General features: G+C 45.8%; 1 protein-coding gene across 2 annotated transcripts in view; it reads right to left on the reverse strand.

Annotated features, from left to right (window-relative positions):
* Positions 1-17,898, reverse strand: part of RNF168 (ring finger protein 168) — a 331,361-nt gene that overhangs the window by 32,085 nt on the left and 281,378 nt on the right. For both annotated transcript variants that reach the window (XM_030216565.1, XM_030216564.1), the window contains one exon: positions 15,069-15,156. In XM_030216565.1, coding sequence (XP_030072425.1) covers positions 15,069-15,156 — 88 coding nt within the window. The remainder of the gene's footprint in view (positions 1-15,068; positions 15,157-17,898) is intronic.

Below are 17,898 nucleotides of genomic sequence, written 5' to 3' on the forward strand. Positions count from 1 at the left end.
CATCACTATACCTTGGGCCGCAGCACGAGATGCCACGTCACAGGTGTCAAAAATCCCCCTGGACAGGAACTTTCTGCACGCCTTCAGCTGCCTGACCACCTCCTGATAAGGCCTGGACTGCTCCGGCGGGAGCTTGTCGACCAGGTCCGCCAGCTGTTGCACATTGGTCCGCATGTGGATGCTCATATAGAGCAGGTAGGATTGGATGCGGGTCACGAGCATGGAGGATTGGTAGGCCTTCCTCCCAAACGAGTCCAGAGTGCGAGACTCCCGCCCCGGGGGCGCCGAGGCGGTATCCCTCGAACTCCGTGCCCTCTTGAGAGCAGAATCCACGACCGCTGAGTCATGGGGCAACTGGGGCCGCATGAGCTCTGGGTCAGAGTGGATCCTGTACTGGGACTCTGCTTTCTTGGGAATGGTGGGGTTAGTTAATGGTCGCACCCAGTTCCGAAGCAGCGTCTCCTTCAGGACATTGTGCAGCGGTACCGTGGAGGACTCTCTAGGTGGTGATGGATAGTCGAGGACCTCGAGCATCTCGGCCCTCGGCTCTTCCACAGAGACCACGGGAAAGGGAATGCTGATAGACATATCCCGCACAAAGGAGGCAAAGGAGAGACTCTCAGGAGGTGAGAGCTTCCTCTCCGGTGACGGCGTGGGGTCCGAGGGAAGGCCCGTAGACTCCTCGGAGGAGAAATATCTCGGGTCCTCCTCTTCCCCCCACGAGTCCTCGTCCTCGGTATCGGACATTAGCTCATGTAGCTGAGTCCGGTACCGGGCCCGGCTCGACGTCGAGGCACCGAGGTCTCGGTGTCGTCGAGCGGTGGACTCCCGCGCCGGCGGGGACGGAGCTCCCTCCATCGACGTCGACGGGGACTCCACCTGCGTGGCGGTCGAGACCGGCACCGCAAGCGGCGGCGGTGTCGACAGCCCCGGCGCCGGGCTAGAGCTCGCCGGCGCCACAGTCATCGGCGCCGGGGGCGCAAGCACCCCCGACGCCGGCACAGCCTGGCGCATCAGCCCTTCCAGGATCCCCGGAAGGATGGCTCTGAGGCACTCGTCCAGGCCCGCTGCCGGGAAAGGCGGTGGGGCCGGTAAGGGTGTCGGTGCCAGAAGCTGTTGGGAGCCAGGAGACGGCACCGAGGTGCCGGAACCCCGACGCGTCGGTACCTCCACAACCGACGGAGACCTCTCCTCTCGATGATGACGCTTCGGCGTCGACTCCTCTTCAGGATGCACCGAGGGCGTCCGGTGACGGCGCTTCTTATCCTTTTTCCGATGCACGTCACCGGCGCCGGAGGGCATGGAGGAGGAGGAGGTCGATCCCCCTCGGTCTCGAGGTACCGGGTCAGACAGGGTTCGGTCCCGTGGCTCACGAGCTGAGGGAGTGACCGGGGCCGACTGCCCACGCGGCCTCTCAACCCCACTCGGACCGGCGGGCCGACGGGACCTGTTCTCCTGGGGTCGCTGCCATCGGTGCCGATGTCTCGGGCATCGATACCGGTACCGAAGAACCGGCCTTCGATACCGATGCCGTCGAGGTCGACGTCGAGGGGCCGGCGCAAGTTCCAAAAAGACGGTCCCGCAGAACTTGCCTCGCAACCTGAGTCCGTTTCCGGAGACCGAGACACAAAGCACACGACTTGAGATTGTGCTCCGGCCCGAGGCACTGGAGGCACCAAGCGTGGGTGTCGGTCTGCGAGATCGGCCGGCCGCAGCGACCACACTTTTTAAATCCACTCGGGACCTTCGAGGACATCGACGGAAAAATCGCGTCGGCGAAGTCAAAGTCGGCAATGGTGGCTAAAATCACACCACGAAAAAATTAACCGACCGAGCGGCCACTAGGCCGCAACGTGGCGTCCCCGCTAGAAGCGAGGGAAAAGGGGAGCGCGTGCTCCACACGCGCAAAATTCTTTTTTTTTTAAACAATACAAAAGAAAAAGAAGGAAACCGAACGGTAATCCAAAAGCGACGATCCGCGTAAACGCGGTCGAAAAATCCGGCGGCTGAACAGAGAGAGAGGCAAACGCACAACTCTCTCCAGTCGCGGAAAAAAAGGAACTGGCGGGAGCGGTCGCGCACGGGCGGGAAGACGGCCGCGCATGCGCGGTGGGCGTGCCCTGCGTGCCGACCGTCCCGCGAAGCTTCTTTCCGGTTGGTGGGGGCTGCCGCGGACGTCACCCAGTCGTGAGAACAAGCAGCCTGCTTGTCCTCGGAGAAAATTTTTGTACACTCCTCATGGAACCTGGAGCGGTGTCCTGCTGTTATGAAACCTGAGGAGTGAACTGAGACCTCCATCACTGGGAGGTGCGGGAGGCACTGGTTGACCTAGAGCTTGAAGCCAAGTTCTTTCTGTGAGCAACAAAGACACGCCTTCTTTCATGAAGTGGGAACTCTGAAAGTTAAGATTTACCTGGCCTGTAGCACTTGGCCTCACAAAATCTCAGACAAGACAGAAGATATAAAAGAATCTTTAGACTTGTCCTCTGGTAATCTCTGAGACTTGGAGTTCCCTAGATCTTTAATCAAGTTCTCTAGATGTTCTCTAAACAAAAGTTTACCTCTAAAAGACAGCTTGCTAAATGTGACTTAGAAGCCACATCAGCTGATCAATGCCTAAGCCAGAGCTATCTTCTTGCTGATAGGGTCAAGAATTGGCTAGTGTGGCTGTGCACTAGAACTGGCTGTGCATTAGAGCTAACCAGTGTGGCTAAGAGCCAGTTAGATGGTGTAGCAAAATATGGCTGTTTGTACCATTGTGCTCTATTGATGGCAAGCTGCAGTGGGACTTGAACCAGCAACCTCTGGATCACTCTTACCTGGTTGCTTTAATCATTAGGCTATGCCTCTACAATCAGTAGCTCTGTAATATTGCTAGCTGTCCAATACAGTGAAAAGGTGCAAAAATGCAACAGAATCATGTAGAGACGCTACAACATATAGCTAATGGTGCTGCTGATACAGTGGTGGCTGGAGCTGGTATGCAAGAGTTTTGGCCAGCATCAGTGTGCAATACCAGAGGACAGAGCTGCTGTGGAAAACCAACACAGCTAACCTTTAGCACTATAGCATAATGTTAGCTGCCCCAGCCATGCACTGAACTGCTTGTGAAGGCAAGCAATAAGGGAAACTGAAATAAAATACGCTCCATTTGAAACAGAGCCATGTTCCAAGGCTACTAATATTATGCACAAATCAGCCTTGAACATGTGACTTTCACAGTGAAAGCCAGCCACCTTACAGAATAAACTATTCTCCTTTTTAAATTACTGTAAACACTGCATCAGTAACAGTTCCCACTCTTTTATGGCTACCCACAGAGACCAGGAGAGACAAGGGAACAATGTACTAGCCTCAGGAAAACAAAAACAAGAAGTAAAACTTCTCGAGGAAGTGACATCAGCGCTGAGAGATGGATGATTGAGATCTTTGCTCTCTCGGAGCTTGGTGGAAATTTCACATAATCCTGTCCTGTCAGCAGTTTTACTTACCCTTCTTTACCTCCCTGTGTGGAGAAAGAGATGGCCACCCAAAAGAGGCTTGAGAAATACAGCGCTTATTCACGAGACTGCACTTCAGAGACAATGCAGAAAGCTACAGTGGTCCAGAGCAAAATGGCAATGGAGGACTCTGAATCTGACATGGAGGACCACATGGAGCCAGTGGTGAGCAATGGGAAGTTAAACTGGAACGTCACTCATTGGTTTGAAGCATTAAAGGCTGAAATGTCAGGAGTTTGGAAGGATATCCAGACAGCAGTATTAGAACTGTGGTTGGAAGTGTGTGACATCGGGACTCATTTGGAGCAAGCTGAGGGTGGGGGTTAGATGGCGATTTACAAACGTTGCATGTGGAGCTTCAAAATGACAGAAAAGAGCGGGCAGATATTCAGGCAGCACTAGAGGACTTGGAAAATCGGTCCAGTTGCTGCAACTTATGTTTGAAGGGAATACCTGAGCTGGATTAATATAAAAATTGTGTGCAAGTGATGTGGGAGCTTTGTACTTTTATTCTGTCCACAGCCACTAGAGAAACAGGGGAGCTGGGTGAACCCGCTATAAAGTTGGAGAAAGCCCACAGATATTTAGGGCCCCAACATGAATCGGTTCCTCATGATATTACAATTTGCTTTCATGACTCTATGGTGAAGGAGGCAGTGTGGAGGAAAGCTAGGGCTCTGGGTGGGAGAACTGTAAAATGATGGTGTTTTGGGACCTGGCTAAAGCTATTCTTCAAAGACGGAGGAACCTTAGAGAAGTTACCAAATATCTGCAGCAAGCTGGGTTATGTTATTGGTGGCTGTACCCTTTTGGACCAATTGTGCAGGGTGCAGAAGATGGTGAAAGCGTGGAAGGCTTTGTCTTACTTAGGCTGTACAGGACCTCCCAGTACTTATTTCCCCAGGGAAGCCTGCCCAAAAGAAACAACAACAGATGTCTACCTGGCAGACAGTCCGCCCTAATCGGGGGCACTCAGTTTCTGCACATGCGGCTTCATTGGCCACAGCTACCTGAGCTCTGGAGTATTTTCAGTTACACTTTACTTTTTTGCTGTTTCAGGGATTAGCCAGGTGGGGGTGTCAGTAGTTGATCAGTAGTGAAGTATGAGTTCTGTTTGCTTGAACATGAGTATGGTGTATATTACATATTAGAGGGAGGAGGAGTTTAGGTTAGAGGTAGTATTATGAATGGGGGGGAAATGTTGTGGATGTTTGTGATATGTTGGGGGGGGGGGGGGGAGGACAGGGTTTCATCTGAAAAGAGTGTCCTATCCAGCATTGGTTCTCTTCCTCAGGATGTTAGCTGGCTAGAGGGGGAGTTTTTCAGGGGGTTGAGAGGGGGAGGGGGAATTACGAGAGGGGAGTCTAAAATGGGGCTATAGGTGGGCTCTTATAAAGTTAATGGGATAAATGATCCGGGGAAGCATAGTATTATTTTTCGTGAGCTGAAGTTATTTAAGTGGGATATCCTTTTGCTTCAGGAGACACATATTAGGAAACAGGATGCTACTCTACTTCATCATTGTGATTATAGCGAGTGTTTTGTGCATTCTGATCCCCTTGGAGGGAAGAAATGGGGGGGGGGGGGGGGGGTGTTAGTGATTTGTATAAGGAGAGGGATACCTTTTCTTAAAGAAGACATTTATAGGGATGGGTTGGGACGATGTTTGGCCATCCGGGAGTGAGTTCACGGGCAACATTATATTCATTAATCTTTATGCCCCCAATAAGGGTCAAGGAATTTTTTTTTTTATTACAATGCAAGATTTATCCCAATTTGTGTGTGTGTGTGTGTGTGGGGGGGGGGGGGGGGGGGGTCAGTGATGGGAGGTGATTTTAATCTTTCGCCATCAGATTTGGATTATCATAAGGGTGGCTTGGAGACAAGTAGCTGATAATATTCAATGTACCCTGAATGTGTTGTAGGAGGTACAACGCCGGTGTGACTCGGTGGTCTTCTTGCCAATGGACGCTGAAAAAGCATTTGATAGGGTCGCGTGGCCTTGCAACTTATGGGATTTAGCCCCAGCTATCTTGGTTGGTGAATGCACTTGTATGAAGCACCCATTGCCCGTATTAAGATTAATGGGTGATATTCCGCTCTATTTTCTATAGAGCAAGGCATCAGGGGTGCCATCTGTTTCCCCTGTTGTTTGCTTTATCCATCGAGCTGTTGGTGCAGAGAGTTCATTCTTTGGTGGATATCAAGGGAGTTCAGGTAGGGGACATGGAACACAAACTGGCTCTGTCTGCAGATGATATTTTGTTTTATGTGCGAGCTCCTCAACTTACTCTGCCTGTGGCAATGAGGAAATTTACCTTATATGGGCAACTCTCCAGTTTTAAGATGAATTATAAAAAATTTGAGTTGATGGACATTACTTCATTGGTGAAGAAGGAGAAACACTTGGAGCAGGCCTTTCCCTTTCGCTGTGTGCAGAATAGCTTTAGGTACTTCGGCATTCAGATTCCCCAGAATCTTTCTCAGTTGTTCTCTTTAAATTATACTCCATAGTTCCAGCATCTGCGCAGGGATTTACATAGCTGGACTGGGAGCTGGTTATCCTGGTGTAGTCTGATTGGAGCCATGAAGATGAATTTGCTCCCCCTATTATTGTTTTTACTTCAGTCTCTACCCTTGTTGGTGTCTAAGGCAGAGATTTCTGCTTTTGTTTAGGGAGGATGCTCCTCTCTCGTTTGAGTAAATGGGTGATGTGGAGTTCTATTGTTGTGGGGTTCCAAATCTTTTTGGTATTACTGGGTGTCTCAGTTGAAGCTTATTTTGGCTTAGAGCCAAGGTACGCCATTGGTTGTTACTATAATGGAACAGCCCACTGTAGAGATATAGTCTTGGGACAGCTCTTTGAGCCTCTCTCTCTCTCTCCCCGGGTTTATAAGCAACTTTCCAGCAATCCTTTTGTTTCTCACTCTTTTTTATGGAGGTTTCTTAAGCTCAAGTTGTGGGGTTCTCGGAATCCCTCTTCCTTTGTTCATATTAGTTCAGAGCCTGGGTTTTCAGTGGGTTCGGAGGGAACTTTAATGCACTGGGCAGGATGTGGCCTTGTCCACTTTAGAGATTGTTTTAGATATGGGGGACCTACGCTGTTTTGAAGGAGCTTAAAGATAACTATGGTTTATCAAGCTCAGATGTCTTCTTTTATTTGCAAGTTAAACATTGTATTTCCCAGCAGGGGTGGCTGTGAGCCGAAGTGGATGACACTGAGCATTTTGAAAACTTATGGGGTTCATTGGGGAAACTTCAGAGTTCTATTTTGATTCTTTGTTGTTTTATCCAGGGAATTGGGTTTTATAAATATCCCTATATGCAACATTGGAAGCAGGATTTGGAGAGTGTAACTGAGTGGAAGATGGTATGCTTGGAGCTGAAGAAAGCTTCGATATGTGTACTTTTAAAAGAAAATGCTTCTAAGGTTTTGACACATTGGTATTATACTCCTGTTAAATTAAAAGCAATGTTCCTCACAGTTTCAGACACCTGTTGGAGATGCAGACAGAAAGGGGTACTTTCTTCCATATTTGGTGGACACGTGGGAAGATTCAAGATTTTTGGATTAGGGTCACGAAGAGGGTGTCTGACTCCTTAGGGTGTTTTTCTCTATGACCCACAATGTTGTCTACTTGGGTTAGAAAACAGATGGGGCCCTAAGTGACATCATCTTAAACATATGTGGTTAGCAGTTGCTAAAAGAGCTATTGCTACACATTGTAAACAGGTAGTGGGGCCTATGCTATTTGATTGGATTTTGAAGTTACATCTTATTAGGGAATTAGATAAGCTCACAGACCATAGGCTTGGGGGTTATGCCCCTACGGACGAAAAATGGGCTCACTTTGATCTTTTGGTTAATATTTCCCAAGACTCTACCGGGGGGGGGGGGGGGGGGGGGGAGGGAGTTGGGGGACTTGTAGATGTTTGGCCAGGCAGGCTGAACAGTCCTGAGTGTTGGAGTTCCGATGAGTTTCTTTTTGTTAGGGGAGGGGGTTAGATTGGTAATGGGTGATAAGGGGGTCGGGGTTAGGTTTGTGGGTTGGGAGATTTCCTTGATTTATGTATGTTTTTTGGATTACAATGTTATGTTTTGTATACATTATTTAAAATATTCAATAAAAATTCATTATTATAAAAATAGATGTAAAACTTCTCACAGAAAAACGGAGCCAATAGCACTAAGCTTGACTCTATACCAAACTCCTTTGTAAACATGCTGAAAAAAGGAATAACTGTACTGCTAATAGAGTTCTGAGAACAAAAAGAAAGTTCCACAAATGATGTGAGGGAAACTTTCAGGGTAGTTTTTTTTTTTTTTTTTTTTTTAAAGTAATTGCCCTCTGTCAAAAAACTGAGGGGACTCAAAACTCTCTAAATGAACGGTATATAAGAATATGAGAACACTAAAGAGGCTCTTTCAGAGGACCCAGTGCACTGCTATGATACTGTTTGCTGGCTTCCGGCTAGAAACAGCATTTAACAATTAAACTCACCACAAGCATCACAATCTTTTTTGGTGACTGCTGCCACCAACGAATCCACTTTAGGTTCCAGCTCAGGTGTAGAAATGGGGTAAAGACGCAACATAGCCTTCACCACCCAAAGGGTAGAATCCGAGGTGACCCATTGAGCTGTGATATTTCCTGTCTAGCCTCATGCATTGGAAAAGACTTAGGCAGTCTTCTAGTGCTCACCTCTGCTGTACACCACCTTGAGTGAATCTCTTCATAAAGGCGGTTAATAAATCTCAATAAATAAATAAATAAATAAATAAATAAAGCAAGCAAGCAAGCAGATGCTGGTGTAGCAGGATCAGAAGAATAAATATTAAGAACCTGAAAAGCCTTAGATATAAAGGAAGGCAACTCTTCCTTATGCACACCCGCACCACGTAGGATCATCAGATTTCTCTGTAAACAGCTCCACCAATTCCTCCTGCATCTGTGCAGAAAAGGACTGCCCTGACATGAGTCCCTCAGAATGAGAGGGAGACAGGACAGCAAGGTCCAACAGGGAAGACTGAGGCAGGAAGCAAGCCACAAATCTTCAAAGGTTGAGCAAAAACGAACTGTCAGTTCCCCTACCAGTCTTCAACATATAGGCATTGGGGGGGAGGGGGGAAGGTCAGAAGATTCCACCCCCGGAGAAACTCATGAGCAGCTGACATCTATATGAGGACCTCCGAAGCAGTGCCGGGTAACAACAACAACAACAAAAAAAGCAGTCAGCAACACTGCTCCTGAATAGAACTGCTGTAAAATGACTGCCGGATCACTTTCAACCCCATGAGAAGAATGAGCCCATGTCTCTCCTGCACAGGAAACTAACAAGGCCTCCCTGAAAATGGCCTCCTCTGCCAGCCTGCACAACCATACGGACACTGCCCTGACGCTGCTCTCTGCTTCCACAGCGGGAGTTGCGTTTAACAACTTCTGCGGCCATTATAAAGAAAACAAAAGTAAAACTGCGACTGACCCGAAGTTGAAAGAAAATTTAAAGATACACTCACCCCAGGGGCGCCAGTCGTCCTGCTTGTCCAACTTAGTGCTGCTGGAAGCACACTCACACCCTCTCCAATACTAAGCCCTTTACACTGGCTCAAACCAGTTTCTACTGCAGCCAAGGCTATGGACTTTAAAAGAATGATGCCTCTTTTTTTTTTTTAGAGCGGAAGAATGGAGGAAGGGCTGGAGAAGGGTGGGGGAGGGACCTGGTATCACCAGGTGAACACCACTCAGCCGTGCACCCCAAAGCTCCACTGAACTGAGTGACCAAGGACAGCAGCCACCATCAGGTGAGATGAGGAGCTTGTGAGAGACTGTCCATCTGCTTGCTGGAGACAGAGAATAATGACTGGCCAAGGCGTATTCTGTCCTATAAGACAGTTCAGTTCAGCGTTCTCTATCTTCACCTGCTGGTAGATGGTCACAACGCACAAGTCACTGGATTCATCTGCTGCTGACACTAAGGAAACGCAGCTTACCTGAAGGGCAGAAGGAAAGACCCTATATTTGCCCCACATTCCAACAGTACAGGAAAGTCCATCCATGCTCCTTCAAACCCCACCGAGTCACAGAGGTCACAGGGGAGGGGAGGGGAGGGACCCAGTTTCACCAGATATCACCCTAGCTGGCAGATGAGGGAACCAGCACTACTGGATGTCATCCTGAAATAAACCAAAATTTGGCTACCAGTACACCCCTTGCTCAACCGTCACGCAGATGAACTGGGACAGGAGCCAGCCAGCATGCACAAACAGCAGCTGTACGATCCATCTACCATTCGCTAGGAGACAGAGTAAATACTGAACATTCCAGGCTGCATGATACCCTTAAAGAGCAAATTACTTGGAACCATTTTCTCTGCCTCCTTCTGCTGGTAGATGGACACAACCCATTAGTATGGACTGGTCTTGGTATAGATGACAAGGAAAGAATGATTTAATAGTTTATAGAAAAGCAGGATAAAAATGATGCCAAGCTCTAGGTACCATAATCTAGAACAGGGTGCCCAATATAGATAGATGCTGTTTATGGCACCTATTTTAATCCTATTCTATAAAAAGTAGGCCCTAAAGCTGGTGTAAATCACTGTACCTAGATGATAGCATGCACATGCCATCAAATCATAACACATACTTTTACGCTAGTCAGTATTCTATAAGAGGTCATTTATGCACATGTGACCTCTAATACTGCAATTTACATGTCTTTTTGCTGCCTAAAAGTACCCCCTATGATTTTTTTTAATAAATATTTTTATTAAGGTTTTTACATACTTAGAACAGGTGCTAATATCAACAATTTAGTCTTTCTCCAATTGCTTTATCCCCCCCCCCCCCCAACAGTATTGTTAATGACCGTATATTTACTTAATACATCTTTACTCTATAACCAGATCAAGCAGCTGTCAATAATCTGGGCGCGTCCAAGTCCACTCCATCAGTCAGCCTCCATGCTGCATATTTGTCCCATTGCTTATAGAATTGTGCAATCCGCCCTGTCCTTACTGCTGTCATTTTGGACATTTGGTAGAGGTAGTCCATCTTATGTACACCCTTATCACTGGTGGCAAAAAGGACTGCTTCCATGCTGAAGCCAATGCGATCTTTCCTGCAACCAACCACATCGATGCCAGACGGTGTTGCTGATGTTATTCCTGACGGTTGAAAATGTAGTAGGCATGTCTCCATCTTCAGGGCATACTTGTTCCCTAGGAATTTTTCTAATGTCCGAATTATTTCTAGCCAGTATGTTTGCGCCTTCCACCAAATATGAGCTATATCTCCTATTTCCCTGCATCTTCTCCAACACCAACCATTTTCCTTCTTATACATTTTTGCTATCTTGTTGGGTGTCAGGTACCATTGATACAACATTTTATAACCATTTTCAACTAGAGAGCTAGAGATAGATACTTTAAGCAGATACATCAGTGCTTTTTCCCAGCTTTTACTATCATAGTTCTGCTGTATAACTTTTTCTCACCTCTGGGTATATCGCTCTAGTGGGTTTAAATAGGATCCTAATGCTCTATACAGACGGGAAATGCACCCCCTCTGGCCTTCCCCTCCCATGGCCTTTTCTATCGCCGTATCCTCCAGAGCAAGCTCCCCGTTAGCCCTTCGATTTACATAATCCCGGATCCTGTTATAATGATATAGGTGGGACATTGGGAGCTCGAATTCCTCTTGGAGGTCTGCAAATGATATCATGTTCCCCTCATCCCAAATTTGGTGCAGTGCTACCAGCCGTTTGTTTCCATATTCAGAACACATTCAGGCACATTTTCAAAGCACTTTGGGAGGCTAAGTTCCATAGGTTTCTATGGAACTTTGGGAGGCTAAGTGCTTTGAAAATGAGCTTGATTGTCGGCTGCCCCTATGGGACAGCCCATAGCTGTCTATCTTCATACGACTAAAATGTTTCCTGCCTGGCAGCAGCTTCTGGCGTACTGTACTCCAAGTCTGAAGGGGGAAACGTACTGCGGGGGGTGCATGTCGTATACACGCTATCAGTTGTCTCTGCGGGGCCCAAAGTATAGCATCTGGGCTCCCCATCCTCAACCAGTACTTCTCGATTTGTACCCAAGGCATTGAGATGCTGGACCCCCACCCCGCCAACACCCATAGCTGTGCTGCTTGAAAGTATTGTTTGAAGTTAGGTACCGCCATACCCCCCTTATCTTTTGGTTGAAACATATCTGCCCTCACCCTAGGTGGTTTGTGTTGCCATATGTAGGCAAATAATTTGCGATGTAGGTGGTGAAAGAACTGTTTTGGGATGGGAAGGGGTAATGCCATGAAAAGATACAAAATCTTTGGCAATAGCATCATTTTTATTGCTGATATCCTTCCCATCCAGGATAACTCTAGCCCTTCCCATCTCTCCAGTTCCAGCAACATTTCCCGTATTTTGTGTGGAAGGTTCACCTCATAGATATCTGTTAATTTAGCGGTAAGGTTAATCCCCAAATATCGTAGATATCGAGTGACCCATCGAAAGGGTTATTTCTGACGTAATGATAGTTCCACCTCTTTGGATAGACCCACCCCCATAATTTCTGACTTGTCCATGTTCACCCTGAACCCTGCCAGCTTTCCATAGTGTTGTAAACTCTGCATCACCCCTAGTAATGACTCCTGAGGGTGTGTCAGTGTAAGCAGAATGTCATCCGCAAACAACATTATTTTATATGTCTCTTCACCTATGGTCAAACCCTGTATGTCTATGTGTTGTCTAATATGTTGCGCTAGCGGCTCCATGGTTAGTGCGAACAGCAATGGAGACAGCGCACAACCTAGACAAGTTCCCCTCTTAAGTTGTATTAGATGAGATCCTTAACCATTAATTCGCAATGAGGCTATAGGATTCGAGTATAGCAATGAAAGCCATGAGATGAACCGTCCCGAGATACCCATCCGCTCCAACACTGAAAACATAAACTGCCATTGGACCCGATCAAACGCCTTTTCGGCGTCTAGAGATAACAACAACGTTGGTTGTTTTGTGTCTCCTGCTTCATGGATCAGATGGATAGCTCTACGGATATTATCCAAAGTGTCTCCCTGTTATGAAACCCGTTTGGTCAACATGTACCAACTTCGGCATAACCCGTTGTAATCGATGGGCTAAACTTTTGGTGAAAATTTTATAGTCCGACCCCAGTAGAGATATCGGACGATAAGACCCACAGTTTTGAGGATCTTTTCCTGGCTTCAGAATAAGTGTTATAGTTGCCAACCGCCATGAATATGGCAACTCTAAGTGAGGATCCATTTCATTAAACACTCGAATCAATATCGGGCCCAGAAATTTGCTATACTTTTTGTAAAATTTTGTGTACCCATCGGGACCCGGTGCTTTCCCATTCGGCAGGTCCTGGATGGCCCATTGTACCTCTTCTAAGGTGATTTTGCTTAATAATGCCTCTGCCTCCATAGCTGTCATCCTCGGGAATACTACCTGTGTTAGATATTCCTGGGTTTCTTGTGGTGTTGCTGTTTCTTCAACCTGGTACAACCCCTGATAACATTTATAGAAGGTGTCCTTAATTTCCTCAAGTTTATTGCATATTCCCCCCCCCCCCCCCCCCCCCCCGCCCGAATGGTATGTATATAGGAGCTTAGAACATGCTTCTTGAGCTTATATGCTAGCAGTCTCGACGGTCTGTTACCAAATTCAAAATAGGTTTGCCTAACTTGCTGTAATCGTTTTGCTACTTCCGCTAACTGTAGTTCCCTAAGGGCCAGTCGAATAGCATGCATCCGATCTTGAGAGTGTTGTGATAGAGGGCATTGCTGGGTCAATCCCAGTAGTTCTGCATGTAATGTTTGCGTGTGAGCATTCGTTTGTTTCTTCATATAGGCCTGCATCGCTAAACTCCTATCAAACCATAACCTCAACCCATATATATACGCTGATGATGTGACAATATACATCCCCTTCAAACAAGACATTAACGAAATCTTCAACGAAATCAATCAAAGCCTACACATCATGAACACATGGGCAGATGCATTTCGTCTGAAATTAAACGCAGAAAAATCTCAATGCCTGATACTCACCTCCCAATACAACACAAAGGAATTCACCGCTATAAACACACCAAACCTAAACCTTCAAATCTCAGAAACGCTAAAAATCCTTGGAATCATTATCGACCGCCACCTAACGCTTGAAACTCACGCTAACAACACAACTAAAAGGATGTTTTACAGCATGTGGAAACTGAAAAGGATAAGACCATACTTCCCAAGGTCCGTCTTTCGCAGCCTAGTGCAATCCCTCGTACTCAGCCATCTGGATTACTGCAACTCACTATACGCAGGTTGCAAAGAGCAAACACTGAGGAAACTTCAAACAGCCCAGAATACGGCAGCCAGACTCATCTTTGGAAAGCCAAAATATGAAAGTGCAAAACCATTACGAGAGAAACTGCACTGGCTTCCACTCAAGGAACGCGTCACTTTTAAAGTATGCACATTAGTCCACAAAATCATTCACGGCGAAGCCCCAGCCTACATCTCTGAGTTAATAGACTTACCACCCAGAAACGCCAAAATATCATCCCGAACCTTCCTTAACCTCCACTTCCCCAACTGCAAGGGCTTGAAATACAAGGCGCTACACGCGTCAACCTTTTCTCACATGAGCACGCAGTTTTGGAATACACTGCCGCGCAACTTAAGAACGATCCACGAGCAAGCTTCCTTCCGCAGATTATTGAAGACCCATCTTTTTGAAAAAATTTACGGAAAGAACCAAACACATAAAGTCCATACTTACTGTTCATTAATGCATCATACATCCACTTCTGAACTCTCATTCCCGTAATATCACATCACTCATACCTTTACTCACAGAAAGATATATACCATATGTCTTCATGCCTTATTATCGCCCTCTAAGCTCCCATGGAGGCATATTTTCAAAGCACTTAGCCTCCCAAAGTTCCATAGAAAACTATGGAACTTAGCCTCCCAAAGTGCTTTGAAAATATGCCTCATTGTCTCCTTCCAACGTTTCAATGTTTGTGTTCCAGTGTTACATTCCTTAACGACACCTCGATTGTCTCGCATAACTCTGCACAATGTAATCCATAACCAATCTGTAACAAATTGTATTTCCATCATTTAACTCATATTGTAAGCCACACTGAACCCGCAAAAAGGTGGGAAAATGTGGGATACAAATGCAATAAATAAATTATTTTCCCTCTAACACCTGCTTTTAGACCCTCCCACAATGTCTGCGCGGTTACCTCCCCATTATCATTGATGTCTAAATACTCCTTTATCTCCCTCCCACTATGATTTTGAATTCAGAACTGAGAGTCAAAGAATGGTGAAATTCGAAACTCAACAGTCCCTCTAGTCCAATGTTTACTTTATGGTGGATATGGGGGCCCCGAGAATACAGGGACAAGAAAGAAGTTGGTTCTTCTCCCACTGTTACTTAAAAAAATTTAACAGGAAACATGCATTATTTTATGGAAATTACATACGTATTCCACTCTTACACAATTTCCTAAAACAGTACTTATAAATAAATACATTACCATTGGTGCCAGGGTTTCCGTGCCTTCTTTTTCATTTCCAGAAAGCTGAAATGAAGATGTGCTGGACTGAACAACTGGAAACAAATACCTTGAAGACAAATAAAATTAGCTACTTTATTTTTTTGGACATACAAACATACCTCTGAAACCTCTATCACAAGCACTAGCAGATCCAAAAGGATATACAGCAGTATCTCTCTTTTTGGTATTAAAGCAACATCAGAACACTATTTTTTAAAGGCAGAATTTCAATGCAGCAAACCAGACAATGGAGGTCCTAGTAAATTTTCCGGTGGTTTCTGATCACACTGATGAGAAACTTGATGGTATTAGAAGATAAGTGGAAGCACATAATTTGGCCTGCAAATAAAGAGGAAGACCATTTTAAAATGTTTTACTTCTAAAGGATGTATACTGCTAAACTAAATAATTTGATTTTAGTTTGGAAATATTGACATGCTGACTGAAAAACAATATACAAAAACCATTGTTATGGCATCTTAGTGCCCCACAACTATTGGAAATAAAAATCACAATTGAGGCTTGCAAGCAGTTTATTTACTGTAGCCACAATGAGACTACAGACAGACAAGCACACACGTGTGTAAATAGATTTCAGTCCCCAGTATTGCCATGTTCTTCAGTTAACTCATAGGCAGTCAGTTACTGATGTCCTACATTTCCCCTTTTTGCCAAAAAAGGGGAAAAACAATGAAGCATGAGGCTGCAACAATCCATTACAAGTCAAGTTTCCTGGGTGCACATCGTTTTCGTGTTGGATACTGCTGCTGTCCTTGTAGTCCTCCAGCCTCACTTTCAGGTTCCATTCGAGGTAGAACTGGGTTGCCTGACCTCTTTACTTGCTTTTTCTTTGATGATACCTTCACTGATCCTTTGTTTGATTTGACTTTTCTTTTGCTTGATGCAACATCCACAGCAGGTTGAGGACACAATGGCTTCACACTAAGGATGACAATAGTGTTATCCTTGGATTCCCACCACAGATTAATAAATCTACAATTAGACACTTCCCATTTGCCTATCCTCAAGAACTGGTCAACAACACATCAAAATTTCACAACAAATGAACATAGGAGGTAATTTATCATTGTGTGCATGTGCAGGCTTTACTACATTTTTAAAGCAGATGTGTATGAATGAAATTATGCGCGTACATTTATACTTGCTCTTTATCACAGACAAAAGTATGTAAACGCATGTAAAAGCAAAACCCTCCCTTCCCTTGCCCTGGGGAATACCTAAATTCAGGCAACTAAATGGGGAATACTCAATGCAGGTAACATTACATGTGTACGAGCTGTATGCTGAAGACACAATTTTATAAAATCATTGCTTTACCCACAGAATTTTTTTTAAATGAAAATGATAATGGATAGGGGGTTATTTTATAACGATGCATGAAGAACAGTGTTTTACATGATCAACTAGGTACTTATAAGATTACTCCATTGAAGCACTAACCCAGAATCTATATGCTACTCAATTGTCAGCAATGCCCCAAAACTTATGAAAATCTAACACATTTTACAATTTTTGTTGTGGATCCTCAGAAGCTTGGCTAGCTGAATGCCTGTAACTTTTTCAACTGCATATGCTACCTTTTCATCATTTGATCTGATTTGTTAAATAATTGTAGATCCCCTATGGGTGAGGTTTTTTAGAGGGTGGTACGATGGTAAAATCTGGGTGTAGGGTCCCACGCTAAACTCTCACCACTTAGGGAAGGTACAAAGAAAAGTGGGGAAATTCTGTATTTTGTATATTATACAGTGTGCAATTCAAGATGTTAAGCGAATTTCCCTAGATGATACAAAATTTTAATGATGACAATATTGCACACTAAGGTAAAATTATGTATCATACCTGATAATTTTCTTTCCGTTAATCATAGCTGATCAATCCATAGACTGGTGGGTTGTGTCCATCTACCAGCAGGTGGAGATAGAGAGCAATCCTTTTGCCTCCCTATATGTGGTCATGTGCTGCTGGAAACTCCTCAGTATGTCGATATCCAAGCTCCATCCGCAGGACTCAGCACTTAGAGAATTACACCCACAAAAGGACACTCTGCCCAGCTCACCACCGCCGAAATGGGGGAGGGGAATTAACCCAGCTCATCCCCACACAAGTGGGGGAGGGGAATCCGTCCAGCTCATTCCCGCGGAGCGGGGGAGGGACACCACACCCGCCGATGCGGGGGGATCTGGCTTATCCTGCAACCGCAACCGCGGGAGGAGCTGACTGACCCTAACACCGCCGAAGCGGGAGGGGTACAAAGCTGCCCTACTGCCGCACGAAGTGGGAGGGAGCGCTGGCAGAATTTAAGTCTCAATCCAGCCCCGTAAAACGGAGGGGAGAGGAATGCAGCAGCTCACTGTAACACAAATTCGTCTCAACTCTTGAAGAATCCATTGAAAAACTTGAACATGAAGTCCTCCTGAACAGGAACTGAAGACTAAACTTGAACCTGAAATGCAACCAGAATAAAAACAATACAGATATCTGGGAGGGGCTATGGATTGATCAGCTATGATTAATGGAAAGAAAATTATCAGGTATGATACATAATTTTACCTTCCATATCATCATGCTGATCAATCCATAGACTGGTGGGATGTACCGAAGCAGTACTCACCCAGGGCGGGACCTAGAAATCCCTGACCGCAACACTGAAGCTCCAAACCGGGCCTCCGCCCGAGCAGCCACAGTCAAGCGGTAATGCCTGGAGAAGGTATGGGCCGATGCCCAAGTTGCCGCCTTGCAAATCTCTTCCAAGAAGACGGACCCGGCCTCTGCCATCGAGGCCGCC

Source organism: Microcaecilia unicolor, chromosome 10, assembly GCF_901765095.1.
Source record: "Microcaecilia unicolor chromosome 10, aMicUni1.1, whole genome shotgun sequence".
Taxonomy (NCBI): domain Eukaryota; kingdom Metazoa; phylum Chordata; class Amphibia; order Gymnophiona; family Siphonopidae; genus Microcaecilia; species Microcaecilia unicolor.